Here is a 14,150-nt window from a genome sequence, read left to right as displayed (position 1 = left end):
GCTAATCGTTTATAAATATGAATGTTTTCAGGTGTCTTAAAAAAAATTTAATAAATTACAATCTTAGTGACACACCCTAACTCTGAGATTTGCATTTGGTATGTTGTTTGCAAATGGCATGTTGTTGCCATTTTATTAACTCTGGGCTACTTAACAACCCCTTTGGAAAAAAAAGGACAGGTCACACATACATAAAAAGCAACACCCAGCAGACACAGCTAGTTTGTTTTTAATTTTCAAATTTATTCATTCTTCAAATTCTATGTCATGGTTTAGTGTGTTGGCAGAATTCTACATTGGTTTGGTGGATACAGTAACTCAGGAGTGATAACAAGAGTGTATCTGTGAATCAACAGACAGACTTGGTTTGAATAAAGCTTATACACAGAGAGGGAACACCTCCAGGCAGGCTAACAGAGGTCTTCCTCTTCCCAGACACGTCTTATATTGCTATACTAACAAAGGCACATGGACAAAGTTTGGGTTAACAAACACCAAAAAGCTTCTTCTTCCCCAAAACGTTTCACATCGTCAAACCTCGCTTGGCTTGAGTCGCTCATTTTCAACACAACAAAAATGGACATTTACATCTCCAACAACATTTAGTACGACACCATAACATCATATTAATCATACAACACATAATCACTAGAAATCAACAGGGCCTTTGACTAATGCACACAGCAGCAGCAGCAGCAGCAGCACTCAGAGACAAAGTTCTGACATCAAGTGGAAACATTTTGGAGCTCCTCTCAAAAGTTTTCCAGAGCAAAACCTTTCCCCCATCTTTGGTCTCAGCTGCAGGCTTCAGGGAGAATCAGGGGTCAGAGGTCAGAGACAGGGCTAAACAGAAATGTCTGAACTGTACTACAGGATATGTTACACCTGAACAACTTCTGCTGTGACAGTTGGCGTCAGATGGCATTTTCTTGGCCTTTCAGATGGTGTCCTACTCTGAGAAGTCTACTTTTGTTGTCCCATATGAGTGAATGAACATCATGAGGCTACAGCGAGGAAACTGTTAGCTTGATTATAATTGCAAAGAAAAGAGTTAGCCTTCCAATAGGCTATATTGGAGATATAAAGCTCAGAGTTACATTCTGTCTTCATTAATGATTACAAAACCAAAATGTGTAGGAGGGTTTTTAAGAAACAACAAGATTTCCTGGACATTTCCCATAAATCAAACTAAAGTCTTTCCCACAAATCTGGCCATTATTCTCTCCTAAATCAAGCTAACTGCTTGCTGGATGTAGCTACATATTTACAATTAAGACATGAGACTCTTGTCAATTCAATCTTTTCATTGATTAATAGCATCTTTTGGCCTTTTAACATAGCCCAATATTAAAGTACAAACACTGCTGAACCAAATACAGCTTTAAAATTTAGTCTCACAGGGCTAAAGTTATTATTATTATTATTATTATTATTATTATTTTTAAAAGCCAAAATGCTGTTAGCTGTCAGACTGGTGAAAGCCTATTTAGGTGTAATAACCTAGTTGAGTGTAACAGGCAGTGAGGAGGGTGGAACGGAGGGCAGACATAGTGATGGACGGACTCTGTGGTGGTGAACAATTGGTGTGTGCTGTACATGCTGCTGCTGCTGGTGTTAATCCAACGTTCATTGAGAGGATGGCAGGTTCCCATCTGCACTTAACTCGACTCATTGGAGCGTCATGGTTCTCACACAGCGGTGAAGAGCTGTAAAACTGCTGTAAATAAAGTCCGAGAGAAAGGCACAAGCACCTAGCATCAAGGCAAACCACTGCTGCACCCTCACTTCTCTCTCCGTCTTTCTCTTGACTGTACCACAAACCCGTCTCACTTACTTTGTTCTTTTCTTGCAGCATTTACAGAACATGCTGCGGTGATTCTCTCACAATTACCTCTCTTCTTACTCAAACACTGTACAAATAAAGATTTTGAAGAGTATTCAGTAGTAAATTGAACTCTTTAAGGTATTTTCAGCCACATCTGACACTAAAAAGTTTTTTTTGGCCTCAAATCTTTACTGAATGTTCGAAAAGTTCCTGTTCCTCCTTGTCAAACCTCCCAGCATCTGTCCTACATGCTGTCAAACCTTGTTCTTAACACTCCGCAACAAGATACGGCTTTAATAACTGGCCCAGTTAACAAAGCAGTGTCAGGCAGACAAAGGAGCAAAATAAAAATAAAAAAGTAAACGGGAAAAAAAAGAAAAAAGAAGAGGCAACAGCTGACCCTGACTTTGATCCACAACAGCCCCCTTCGTCTCACTGTCTTCTATTCTAACACTTTCCTTATTGTTTTCTTGGTCATGTTCCCATATAAAGCACAATAAACAGCTGGTGCAAGAAAATTGCACCAAATATATTTGTTATCCCTTGGCCTCATATATAAAATCAGAATATTTAAACAGCATTAATCCCAAAAATATTATCTATAAACATAAATATATCAATTAGTTTAGCTGGATTTTTATCGTTTTTTGTTTAAATCGGAAACACATGCCACACATCTAGTGACAGTTTGCATCTGATTGGCTTAAGCAGAGTGGAGTCTGCAGTCATGTGATTGGTGGATGGCAGAGGTCAGGAGGACATGGGTCCTGGTGTGTGTGGTCAGAGTGGCCATCATCTGGAGTTCAGCCTGGGAGCCGTCTGAAAGGAAGCCGGAGGAAAAACGTTTCACCTTAACTCAGAAACTGTTGTGTACTGCTTTACACCAAAATCTTTATTCACAGCAGTTGAACAGTATACAACAACAGTCAGAATCAGTAAATCGATTCAAATCAGTCAGCAAAGCTGTTCCTGTAGCAACTAGCGACATTTTTTTCTTTTTTTCTTAGAGGAACAAAAACAATAGAACTGAATAAGCTAAGAGGCTCAGAAAGGTTTTTCTATTCTTGCATCTACATGACATCACTGAGAGCAGGGCATGGTCTGCGGTGCCACTGCAGGGGAGGTGGACACACCTAAGCAGCAGCTGCAATCACGCTTCGCTGGCTTTAAAGTCTGTACTGGCTCCTGTCAGTGTTATTGTTGGTATGTTGAGCTGTAGCTGTGGTTTGTACAGCAACCGTGTGTGTGATAGTAATAAAGAATGCTGAAAAGCATTAAGATGTGGACCAGTCTGCCGTGTGTTTATTACAACCTAATATGGTCATCTCACGCACACTGCTCTGGCTTTGAACACAGATGCTCCACCCACCCGCTGTTGGCAGGTGGTCGGGCAACCAATTAAAAGAAAGCTGGTTTAAATGCTTATTTAGAACTGTGAATGATGTGTAGATACACCCTTTAAAGCTGCACCAGCACTCATTAATGCAGACTGAAAAACGAGTATACAACAAGTGCATTATAAAAAGTAAGGTAACTAGCAAAAGACAAAAAAACCCCCAAAAAACATCTATAAACACTTTGCTGACAAAAACATAGAACTGATAATGATGCAGAAGATGATAAAGCACACTCACCACAGACAAGTGTCCGTTCTTAGCTTTGGCCACCAGCAGTTCTGATCCAGGTGTGAAATCTATTATCCCCTCCTTCCCCTGACCCATTGTAAACTTTATACTGGGGAAGCAACAGAGGGGCAGTGAGAATCATGAAGACACTCATGAAGTACTCCAGAATGATTAACGTGAAAGGAGCCTGAGACTACCAGTGCAGACTGTGCACAGCTTTGTGGGGAACAGTGTGTGTGTTTCTGCCTCTCACCTGCCCTGGTTGATGTTGATGCTGTTGATTTTGTCAGCGCAGATGGCGACCTTGGTCAGGGTCTCAATCACGTGGTCGCTCTGCAGAACCACATCTCCCTGCGAGGAAAAACAGGCAGACGCAAATTAGTTTTTTCTGTGGGACTTTTTTTTCTTCTTTTAAACAGCAGCAAAGCAGTTAGGTGTCCTCATCTTCACCTTTTGTTTGTTGTCCTCACTGGGCACGTGCAGAACAAACACGCCATCGCTAAGAGAGCTGACCGAGATGCCTGCAAACACAGCAAAACAATTAGTGGCCGTTTTCTTTTCAAAATGTCAATCCATTCCAAATCATGTGACAAACACCCGCTAAAAGACAAGACGACACGAGAAGCGTCTGTCTGTTTTTGACCTCTGACCTTTCAGAGTGCCGTAGTCAATGCGCTGCTTGAGCTTGCCCTCCTCTGCAATAACGACACTGTTGGCAGTGAGCAGCAGCTGCCGGTGGCGGGGCTTGTAGCCCCTCCTGTCGTACTTGGTGACCGGCACTGCATACTGGGGACAAAAGCGCAGGAAGATCAGTACATACTGATGCTGAGCTTGTAGTTAAAACTGCCTAAAGCTTCACTAACCTTCATCTTCTCACTGCCCAGAGCCTGCACAACTTTGGGGTTAATGTTCTCGCCATCTGAATAAGAGCAGACACGTTCACTGATCTGAAAGCATTTCTAGCTCGTTGGCTGCAGAGTGAGCAATGGCTTACCGAGTCTGGTGCTGACAAACAGCTTGGGCACGCTCTGTGGGTAGTTGTCCTTCTTGTCTTTGAAGATCTCGCTGGCAATCATCTTCTGCTCCATCTATTCAAAGGCGAGAGTGATGTGAATGCAGCAAGCAGCAAACCAGAAAACTTACAGTGTGATAGAGAGCGCGGGGCAGTCATCACCTGATGTTTCCACTCAGGACTGATCTTCTTGCAGTAACTCCACACCATGTTCTGCATGCACATTTTACGCAAATGCTCAGACGCCTACAGACACACAGAGGTTTCACATTACTTGACTACGGGCTTCAATTTTCACTCATTTTCTATATGAGAAGGTCTTACCGGACAGAACATTTACATGAACATTTTTTAGTCAATTCTGAATTCTGACCTCAGTGAGAGCAGCTGGAGGAGTGGGCCAGCTCTTGTCCAGGACATTTTTGGGCAGGTTCTTGCGGAGGTTCATGAGGAAAGAGTAGCGCACATAATCCAGGAAATACTCGTTCTCTGGACAGCGCTCCTTGTTACGGTAGATGAAGCCTTTGATGAACCTGATGGAGAGACAAGAAAGGAGCTGGAATCAGCAAAGACCAGCAACATAAAGTTTTTTCACACTAATCCTAAGGGAAACATTAGAATGAAACAGCACCCTTTTATTTTTTAAAAAGAAAGAAGGGCGTGTCTTCTTGAACTCATTGGAACTTTCATAGCTTTCAGAATGTAATGATTTGTTTTTTCCAATTCAATTACTTCATTGTCCCCCTGACAATTATTCTGCATTTTGTTTCACTTTACTTAAGTGATTATTATTAGGACTGATCCTCAAAGCAAGTCTGTTGAGTAAAACACGAAATCTGACTGTTAGTAATTAAGGCAAATGAGGTAAGGTAATAAGGTTGTAATTAAATATGTTTAAATGAAACCAAACAGAGCTTCCCATACTTTGCATTTCACAGTCACGTGTAAGCGCAATCCTTTGGGAATACTAAAGTGCCAAAAAGCTGCAGTTCCTCTAATCTCCACTTGAGGCTGCTCCAATGGTCCACAGCCTCTGACACAAAAACTTGGTCTCTATGGATAAATGTTTTCATTAAAGTATGGCACCATCTACTGGTTGGATCCGGTATAATCTGTACCTGCGGATTGTATTTGCTGCCTGTCGTCTACGCTGGGCCCTTCTTCTGGCCAGGATTCCCCTCCACCACGCCTGGACTGCAATAGCTGCCAGATACAGCAAATTCACATAAATAAATGGTCCAGGTTTATTGTAAATATGAGATACACATGCCAGCAATTGTGTATAAACTTTATATAAACCTCCCTACCTGAGTTTCTGAGTTTCTGGAATTTGCACTTCTGGCTGTAGCCTTTCCACCCCGCCTGCAGCTTGGTGGCTGTGTGGGGACAGAGGCAACAAGCTCAAACCTGCAGCACATCGTCTGTCAGCAATATTAACGGCATACATGCGTCAGATCGAGACTTGCCAACTCTTACCGAGACTGTGTTTCCTGGTCTCCAGTGCATCCTCTGTGGCAAACAAGGTCTTTGGGAAGCGGATGAAGATTTTGGATCTAAGTAGTTATGAAATACATGGAATTACAGACATGATAAAGAAAGTCAAAATATGGGACAGTGCTTCTTATACTACAGGATCTGTGACAGCTGCCAGAAATGACAGATTTGTTTTGACATCTTCATCAGACAGTGCTGCTGACCTGCCCATTTTGTACTCCTCAGGCTTGTATCCCAAGTGTTTGACCAATGTGGAAACTCCATCTGACAGCTTCCCGTCCCAATTAGGCCACGTGCCTGGACACAGGGACTTGTATCTAAATGTAAACAGGAAAAAAACAAAGTAATCATTTGAATTAAATCAAAAACTAAAAGGGTCTGGCTGTTTATAAGACAGCAGGTTAGCCAGCTATTTCTATAGTTTCTATTTGGAGGCCAGCCTTTATTTGTTTGTCTCACCTCTGCCTGATCATTATCAGAGACCCGCCTTTTAACAGATAAAGACATACTAAGACAGCTAAATAAATGTCTCAGGAGAGCACAAACCAGTCAGAGAAATAATGTGCAATATGTAAGCTCTGTTTGATTTATCTATAGTAAGACTGCCAAATGATCCCTTGTTCCAGCCTCTGACCTGTGAGGATTTAGTGCTTTTGCCTAACGTCACAGGAAGTAACAAGGAATTTTCTGTTTCCCCTTTTTTGCTTCAGGAAACTTCTTTTTTTCACCCTTTATTCCAAATTTAAAGTTAGCAATGATAGCAGAAGGTGAGTGTCTGATTTAAGACACTTTGGCATAAAAGGCCACTCACCCTGAGAGAAGAATAATAGCTCTACACCAGCATAGGTTTACTCTCATTCATATTCAGTTTATATACTGTGAATAGTCACTGTTGAGCAGCTTTGCACTTTTTTCTTGTTTTGCTGCCAATGACTTGGGGTATGAGGAGGAGGTATTTGAGACTTTTGGTAGGTGTTAAAAGCTACTATATGTGTACTGAGGTATCCATGTGTACTGAGGCGATGACACCAGCAGATGTTGTGGAAACATGTTAGTGGTGGCAGATCACCTCTGCAGGAACACCTCGTAGCGGCGTCTGTAGGCAAAGCCTGCCCTCCTCACCCGCAGATTCTCCATCAGTCCCAGATACTTGACCTGGTGACGGATCAATACTTCATCAAATCGACCTGTGACGGAGAGCAGAAGGAGAGCAGGCTCAGTGAGAAAAATGTGAAAGGCAGCAGAGCAAAATGAACCAGAGAAAACCAGTAAATGCTAAGCAGCAGGAGTGGGAGTGACACAGGACAAAGAAACAGTGTGAAACCAACAAAAGGCCAACTGTGGAGAGAAACAAAGGGCCGGTCCGATATACTGACGACCACACGGAGAGGTCCACTGCAGCTACTGATGGAGCAGAAAACAAAACAAAACAAACAAACAAACAAACAAAACAACCCCAAATCCAACCTGCTTTGGTCAGAATTTTTGAAATATCAGAATGAATGTGAGGTTTGTGGGGAAATTATTATCTTGTTGAAGCTCCTTTTACTAAAAGTATTGCATAAAGCTGGCATTGGCCCTCTGAAAAATACTAACACTCATAGCAATCTGAATCGAGCTGTAAATCAACAAACAACAAAAAACAACTTTATTACAGGAGTATTTTATTTTGAAAATCTGAATTTATATAGTGTGAAACATTAACAGACAAATAAAGCACAGAGTTAAAACTTACTACGTGCACTTGAAACATTTTAATGCTGTTGAAATCTAAATTTATGAACTACACCTAAATGTAAGCTTTGCAATTGGAAAACAGTATTAGCACAGGTCTCCACCAAAACAACAGGCTTCTTTGTAAATGTCCAGTAAAGTCACTGGTTTTGTTTGAACAGATTAAAGAGAGTAGAAAGCTCACATCTGTCAACTGTTTTTATTACCATCACTTAGAGTGGTGATGGCAGCTGGTAGTAATAAGAGCAAAAATACCATAATTTTGTTATAGGGAGTAATAGGAGGCAATAATATGTGGGAGAGGGTCAGGCGTATGCAGGTACACACAAACGGACATAAATGCTCCCAATTTACTCAACATCTGACACCTATATGTCACCTCACTGTCTTCCTCTCATTCCTGGCCTCACACTTATACTCTTTGTTGAGCCCTGGATTTATTATTTATGTCGTGTTTGTGAGGAAAGTATTGTTCCATAGTTTGCTTTTTTTCAATGCAAAATCTAAGACTAAAAGGAAAAATTGATGATGGATATGAGATCATTATGAAATCGTGATCCACTAGCTGTCACCGAATGAGGCGAACAATCGATTCAAACATTTAACAACAACATTTGAAAGAATGCTCTCTATTGTGTTCTGCACTACATTAACAGAAAAAGGACTTGAAATCATACCTGACTGCTTGGAGTCATTGGGCTTGATACAGCGCACGTACGACGGCTCCTTGGACATCAGGATCTCCATGAGTTTCGCCAGACTGGCTTTGAACTGGGTGGCTGCCTGGAGGGGCAGACACAGAGATATGATGGATGAGAGGTGGTTAGCAGGGGATAGAGAGATGAAGGCAAGAGGACGCTAGGTGGCAAATGGAGCAAAGACTTAAAAAGATAAAAAGTGACGAGGAGAAGAGCAAACTGAAGCCTGCTGACAGAGAGGATGAGCTAAGAAGAGCAACGTAAGCAGGGGGCGGCGATGTGACGGCAAGTCCAGCTGACACTGAACACTGGGCCCAGTGTGGAGGACTGGGACTCTTAACCCGCCAGCCTGTGACAGGTCCTGTGTGAGCGAGCGTGCATGGAGGACATACAAGTGTCAGGGAATTCCTCAGTGAGTGGGTAGCCACAGAGAATCCCCATCAGACCGCCCACTCAGCACTGGAGAGGGGAAACACACCACTGTTTGTTTTGCTGTGGGAAAGTATGCTGGGATGCAAACAAGGAAAAACACGGCAGACCTCAGGAAACCTCAGAAATTGAAGCAGGGAGGCACAGATGGACACTGAGGTATCTCACCGTATCCGGACGCTTCTTGTCACTCAGCTCTTCCCTGTTAAAGCACTGCGTCAGGATCTTGTTCTCTGACATACACATGACCTGCAGACACACACACGCAGGGTACGTTTAGCCTGAACGTCAACTCTGGGAAAGAAAATGGTTTGCTTAAACTCGGTCTCACCTCTTTTAGGTTCCTGAACAGCAGGTCGTTGTTCTTGTCCAAAAATCCTGAGGAAAAGAGAAAGAGTCAGATGTGAAAATGCAATACCTCACATTAACACTCATCACTGGCCCACTGCTCTGACTTTCTCTTCTTCAAATGAGAGAGAGAGAAAAAAATCCAGATTCTCTGATTATTTCTTGGTCTTCCTTCAAAGGGAAAAACTCCCAATGCAGCAAGCAAGCTAAAACAATAATAATACTAATAAAAAAAAAAAAATCAAACAAACAGTGGTACATTTTCAATTTAGACAGACTGAAGACTTTTCTAATACTGAATTTGATTTTATACCACACTAAATAAAAATGTTATTTTCTCTGATTTTCCAGCTGTAACAAGTTAGCTAACAGAGCTAATGTTAGCCTGACAGGCGGCTGGAAAATACTTTAGATGGTATTTAAGTTTTTAATGATTCCAGTTGTTTTCAATTGAGGATCTTTCAAAGTGGTCTTAAAGCGGATCTACGCGACTTTTCCTCATTTCCTTTCATATATGACCCTGTTACAATGTAATGTAATGTAAACGCTCATTTTAACCACAGCAAACAGCTCAAGATCAGTGTAGGTACAAGTAGTCACTGAAACTTAGGGTTCAGGCTGATGCTTCTTTCTACTCTTGGCTGAGTGTTACATCATTCAAAGTGGATCTCTCTAATATGGTCAGGCCCCAGCCAACTGCTATTCAAATACTTTGTTAGTGAGGGGCATCCAGTCACAAGAACGTTGTCTTGTTTCAGTCAGACTTTAAACTAAAAGGCTGCATGAAGTCCTGGGATAAGCAAATACGTAAGGATAATTTTGGACTGTGAATTATGCAAAGCTACTGAATTAGAGTTTAAAAATATGAACAGAATAGGTTACCTTTAACAGCTTGCTTAATAGCAAATATGGGCCGATATATTTAGAGTTGTATCCAAATGTACTTACTACTACTACTACTACTACTACTACTACTACAGGTTAATTTGAGGGATAACGTAACTACTAACTGTATGCTTTCTCTGTTAAGGTGAGCCTTCCAAATTGGTGAACTAACCTTTTTCAAGCAAGATTCATAAGAAGCAGGATTTTCATAAGAAGTACTTTCACACAGTGTATTAGTGGCTAACTAGCTTGTTGCTTCTGAAATGTTGACTCAGGGCAACGTTAAGAATAAGGGTTCAAAATTGCTACTTGTTATGTTCGAATGTCAAGAAGATGATCAGAAACTGGATTATTTATATAGCTTTATAAAAAATCCATCACATCACTGCTAATGGCTACAAACAAACTGTGCAAGAACAGGCCTGATGTATGTGATTTTGTTATGTGAAGTATTAGAGCTCTGCTCAGAGTTTTTACCCTTTACTGGGAGTATTATCAAACAGTACTGGTATTTAGTACTGGAAAGGAGTCTGACATGCCTGACTGCTTTGCAAATTCACCACAATAACAAACATGCAACGGCATGAGGTCACGCTGTCCTTGGCTGTTTTTTTCCACTTAGAAAAAAGAAGCACTACTTTGATGTTGACACTGTTCACAGCAGTACACTCTCACATCAACACAACCACACACACATATATATATAAATACACACACACCGTTGACATTGTAGTTAACCTCCCCAGCGTAATGCAGCAGTCTGAATTCATCACGGCCCATTACCTTCCGGGTCTTTGCATCTGCCAGTTTGTGACTGCAGGGAAGAACACAAACAAACAACGTGGATTTACCAGGAAATAAACTGGATACATTTAATAGTTCAAAGTCTGACAAGCTGAACTTTATGTGAGATCACACTGTATAAGCTGTGGATGAGAAGAGAGAATATCAAACTAACGTGACAAAGTGTGCGTGTCCGCCTACGGTGTCCTCCAGCTTCTCTAGGAAGGTCAAGTCACTGGCATCTCCGGGCCTCAGACACTCCTCATCCTGTGACACATGAACAGAGAGGTCAAATATTGTGACTACAAACTCTCAGAGTTTGGCTGTCACACTTGCCTGTTGTGTCCTGTGTATTAAAGGTCAGGGACAAAAGGTCTTGTTCACTTGTCTAACAAAAGGTGTAATTTTCACTGAGGTAAGCAGGAACATCTCCCTTTCACATTTTAAAATCATAACTTTCCTCTTAGTCTTAGGGTATATGTTTGATTTTCTCCCTAAAATGTCTCTAAACACAAAAAATAAGTTTTATTCATTCATACAGTAACATATCTAAATGTAGATGATACATGGTGGGCTTGTTTATAGCAGTCACTGAACAGCCAACACTTATTGGACCCACAGTGCGCAGTGGTTAGCAGCGCTTGCCTTGCAGGAAGAGGTTTGTGGTTTGAATCTGCTGTTGTCTGAGGAGCTTGCAGACTGAAGTGTTCTGTCACTTTTCAACCAAATTCACCACATCTTTGTTTGTTTTGTTTTTTTTCCAATTTTCCATTTTTAGTTTTTGCTTCGACTGTCACTCTCAGGCCTACGCACTAAATAAGAAGCTGGAGACAAAAGTCTATGTGCTTGTCTATGCATGGATTATTTCTGTTTGTCTGATATTTTCCACTAAAGACTAATCTTTTTAATATGCTTACCCATAAATTCTTTAAATATTTCTGCTTCTAGACCACATAAGCAATAAGTGAGATAGACTAGCATATCTCCTCACCAGAATGGAGATGATGCCTTTAAACTTCTCCTCCACCAGGTCACAGATGATCTTGTTGTTGAAGTACTGCACTGGCTCCCACTGGAAATGCACAAAAGTTATGGTTACAGATCATTAAGAGAAAAAAAATGACATTGATTGTTGAGCAGCTCAGCGATCTGCTGCACAGATAGGAAAAAGAAATCATTAATAGATTTTTTTCTCATTAAAATCTGAGCTGCCACCAGAAATTGATAAGACCAAGACACAAAAACAACTTGAAAGCATAAGAATCAAAATCACAGTGCACCCCAGGCTGAGTGTGGTGGTTGCAGGTCCTGTTAGCTCTTAGCACAGTCAAACTATTTCCACTGAGATGGCAGAGAGAGAGAGGGCAGGCTACAGCTCTGATATCAGATAAGAATGGACTCTTTGAGAAGAGAATCCAAGCTTCTCCCACAACCTGTTTGCTCTCTGACCACATAGACATTTACATTAGAATGAAAACAAGATGCTCTTGTTCTGAAGGGCCAAACAAAATCAAAATTCAATGAATATAAATGAGGAGAATAAGAGTAAGTGAGGAGAACAGTCAGCATCTTGAAACATCTTTCAGTGCAGACCTGTTTTGACATGCAATCTTTTTAAGAGGTTGAAATTTTTAATCTGTAAATAAAAGGCCCCCACCTCCCTCAGCTCAACCAATAAGAGGGCTTCATTTCTAATGGGTCTGCATCTTCTAAAAATATGTGCACTTTCTCTAAATTACTTTGAGTTTAGACTCTGAGGGAAAAAAAGCAGAACAGTGAATTCAATTATCGGCTTGACTTTGGAAAACTGCAGACACAATTGCATTAGGAGCTCTTTGCAGAGCCTGAACTCTCACTGACCCACTGATGAAAACAAACTGTGGAAAAAGTAAATAAGAAATCCTTAAAGGATGAGCAGAGCGGTGCACAGAGCAGGGAAACCCCTGCACAAAATTTTGGAGAGAAAAAAAATCTACATGTACATTTGCTGTAGCTGAAGAAGCAAACAGCAGGTTTTTTACAGATGGAAAAGGTCCATGGCCATCACTGTCTAAGCTTTCTGAAACCAGACCTGAGGAACACATAGTACTTTTAATGGGAAACTACATATGGCAACAGGTTGATCACAGCACAACTTTATTTTTTTACACAAATAAAGTTGGGGTGTATGGGCACTGAGACAGAGAGGAGTGTCTGACCGTGATGCCTTCGGCCTCGTACTCGTCCTGCTCCGACTTCAGGGTGAGCTCGATGAAGAGCTGCTGCAGTTTCTCGTTACAATAGTTGATGCAGAACTGCTCAAAGCTGACACATGCAACAAACGAGACAGATAAGACAAAGCAAAGAGACCAGTTGATTCTAGTTTATTATGTCACACTGTTCACAGAGTAGACGACAATGGAAGTGGAACACATCCAAATTAGTTCATCTAAGTTTTCTAGCACAGGGAAAAAGGATTCATTGGCTAATTTGGGGGTAGTTGTACCTGTTGTGCTGGAAGACCTCAAAGCCATAGATATCCAGCAGACCAATGACACTGTAATTCTTGGAAGAGTCGCCCTGTTATAAAAAACAAACAAAAAATGTATTTGTAATATACAGGAAAAGGAAAGTCCCAGCATACAATAAACACCAAAAGATTGAAATCATAACACTTTAAATATTTGAAAATCAACTGGGTGAGGGAAGCGGCATTTCATCATCTAAAAAACTGCTGTTATGCTGCTCAGAACAATACTACCAATGAGGTTGAGCAATACAGTAAATCAGACCAGTGCTAGCATTTATATAATAACTGGATTGAATAACATTCTGCAGAAATAAAACATTAAGATAGATAACTGCCATGGCATTAATGTACTGAGAGGTTGGAAAAGAATTTGTAAAGTAATGAACTTAGAGGAAAACTCTAAACTTAATTTAAAACCAAGTATGTTAGCTACTCTCTTTCACTGGCTAAACAAAACAAAACAAAAAAAAAAACAAGAAAAAATAAAGACTGGTTCAGGCAAACGTTTGCTGGAAGTAAGCCAGACATCTACCTCTTGTTCTCTGCAGGATAATAAGGTTGTTTATAAGCCTCTAGATTTAAAGGTAATGGTTCATAGTAGATGGATTAATTCTTGAGGAGAAAAGAATGAAAGAAAATATAAAAGTTAAATTTATGGAAATAGAAAACAAGCTAAAACTGGTATAGTTTCTTTTCTTTCTTCCTTTTTTGAAAATAGGATTATTTCACGTAACAGGTATGATAATATAAAAAAAGTGTATATTCATGACAAATGTGAAACCATAGAAATAAGAAATGCACTCAATGT

The 14,150-nt window shown here is 40.7% G+C and overlaps 1 protein-coding gene across 4 annotated transcripts in view; it reads right to left on the bottom strand.

Moving 5' to 3' along the window:
* Window positions 1–222: 222 nt before the first annotated feature.
* The window catches only part of LOC134640785 (unconventional myosin-Ic-like), a 59,360-nt gene continuing 45,432 nt past the window's right edge, over window positions 223–14,150 (bottom strand). For all 4 annotated transcript variants that reach the window (XM_063492707.1, XM_063492708.1, XM_063492710.1 and 1 more), the window contains 22 exons: window positions 13,319–13,392; window positions 13,032–13,137; window positions 11,825–11,905; window positions 11,009–11,100; window positions 10,770–10,864; window positions 9,149–9,195; window positions 8,986–9,066; window positions 8,368–8,473; window positions 7,026–7,143; window positions 6,160–6,273; window positions 5,939–6,015; window positions 5,770–5,838; window positions 5,581–5,665; window positions 4,836–4,995; window positions 4,625–4,708; window positions 4,445–4,538; window positions 4,314–4,369; window positions 4,101–4,236; window positions 3,901–3,971; window positions 3,704–3,801; window positions 3,460–3,559; window positions 223–2,644 (listed from right to left, as the gene is read on the bottom strand). In XM_063492707.1, coding sequence (XP_063348777.1) covers window positions 2,618–2,644; window positions 3,460–3,559; window positions 3,704–3,801; window positions 3,901–3,971; window positions 4,101–4,236; window positions 4,314–4,369; window positions 4,445–4,538; window positions 4,625–4,708; window positions 4,836–4,995; window positions 5,581–5,665; window positions 5,770–5,838; window positions 5,939–6,015; window positions 6,160–6,273; window positions 7,026–7,143; window positions 8,368–8,473; window positions 8,986–9,066; window positions 9,149–9,195; window positions 10,770–10,864; window positions 11,009–11,100; window positions 11,825–11,905; window positions 13,032–13,137; window positions 13,319–13,392 — 1,971 coding nt within the window. In that variant the 3' untranslated portion in view covers window positions 223–2,617. The remainder of the gene's footprint in view (window positions 2,645–3,459; window positions 3,560–3,703; window positions 3,802–3,900; window positions 3,972–4,100; window positions 4,237–4,313; window positions 4,370–4,444; window positions 4,539–4,624; window positions 4,709–4,835; window positions 4,996–5,580; window positions 5,666–5,769; window positions 5,839–5,938; window positions 6,016–6,159; window positions 6,274–7,025; window positions 7,144–8,367; window positions 8,474–8,985; window positions 9,067–9,148; window positions 9,196–10,769; window positions 10,865–11,008; window positions 11,101–11,824; window positions 11,906–13,031; window positions 13,138–13,318; window positions 13,393–14,150) is intronic.

Source organism: Pelmatolapia mariae, linkage group LG14 (assembly GCF_036321145.2).
Source record: "Pelmatolapia mariae isolate MD_Pm_ZW linkage group LG14, Pm_UMD_F_2, whole genome shotgun sequence".
Classification (NCBI taxonomy): domain Eukaryota; kingdom Metazoa; phylum Chordata; class Actinopteri; order Cichliformes; family Cichlidae; genus Pelmatolapia; species Pelmatolapia mariae.
The sequence above is the reverse complement of the archived record's forward strand: the minus strand, read 5'-3'. Positions and strand labels throughout refer to the sequence as shown.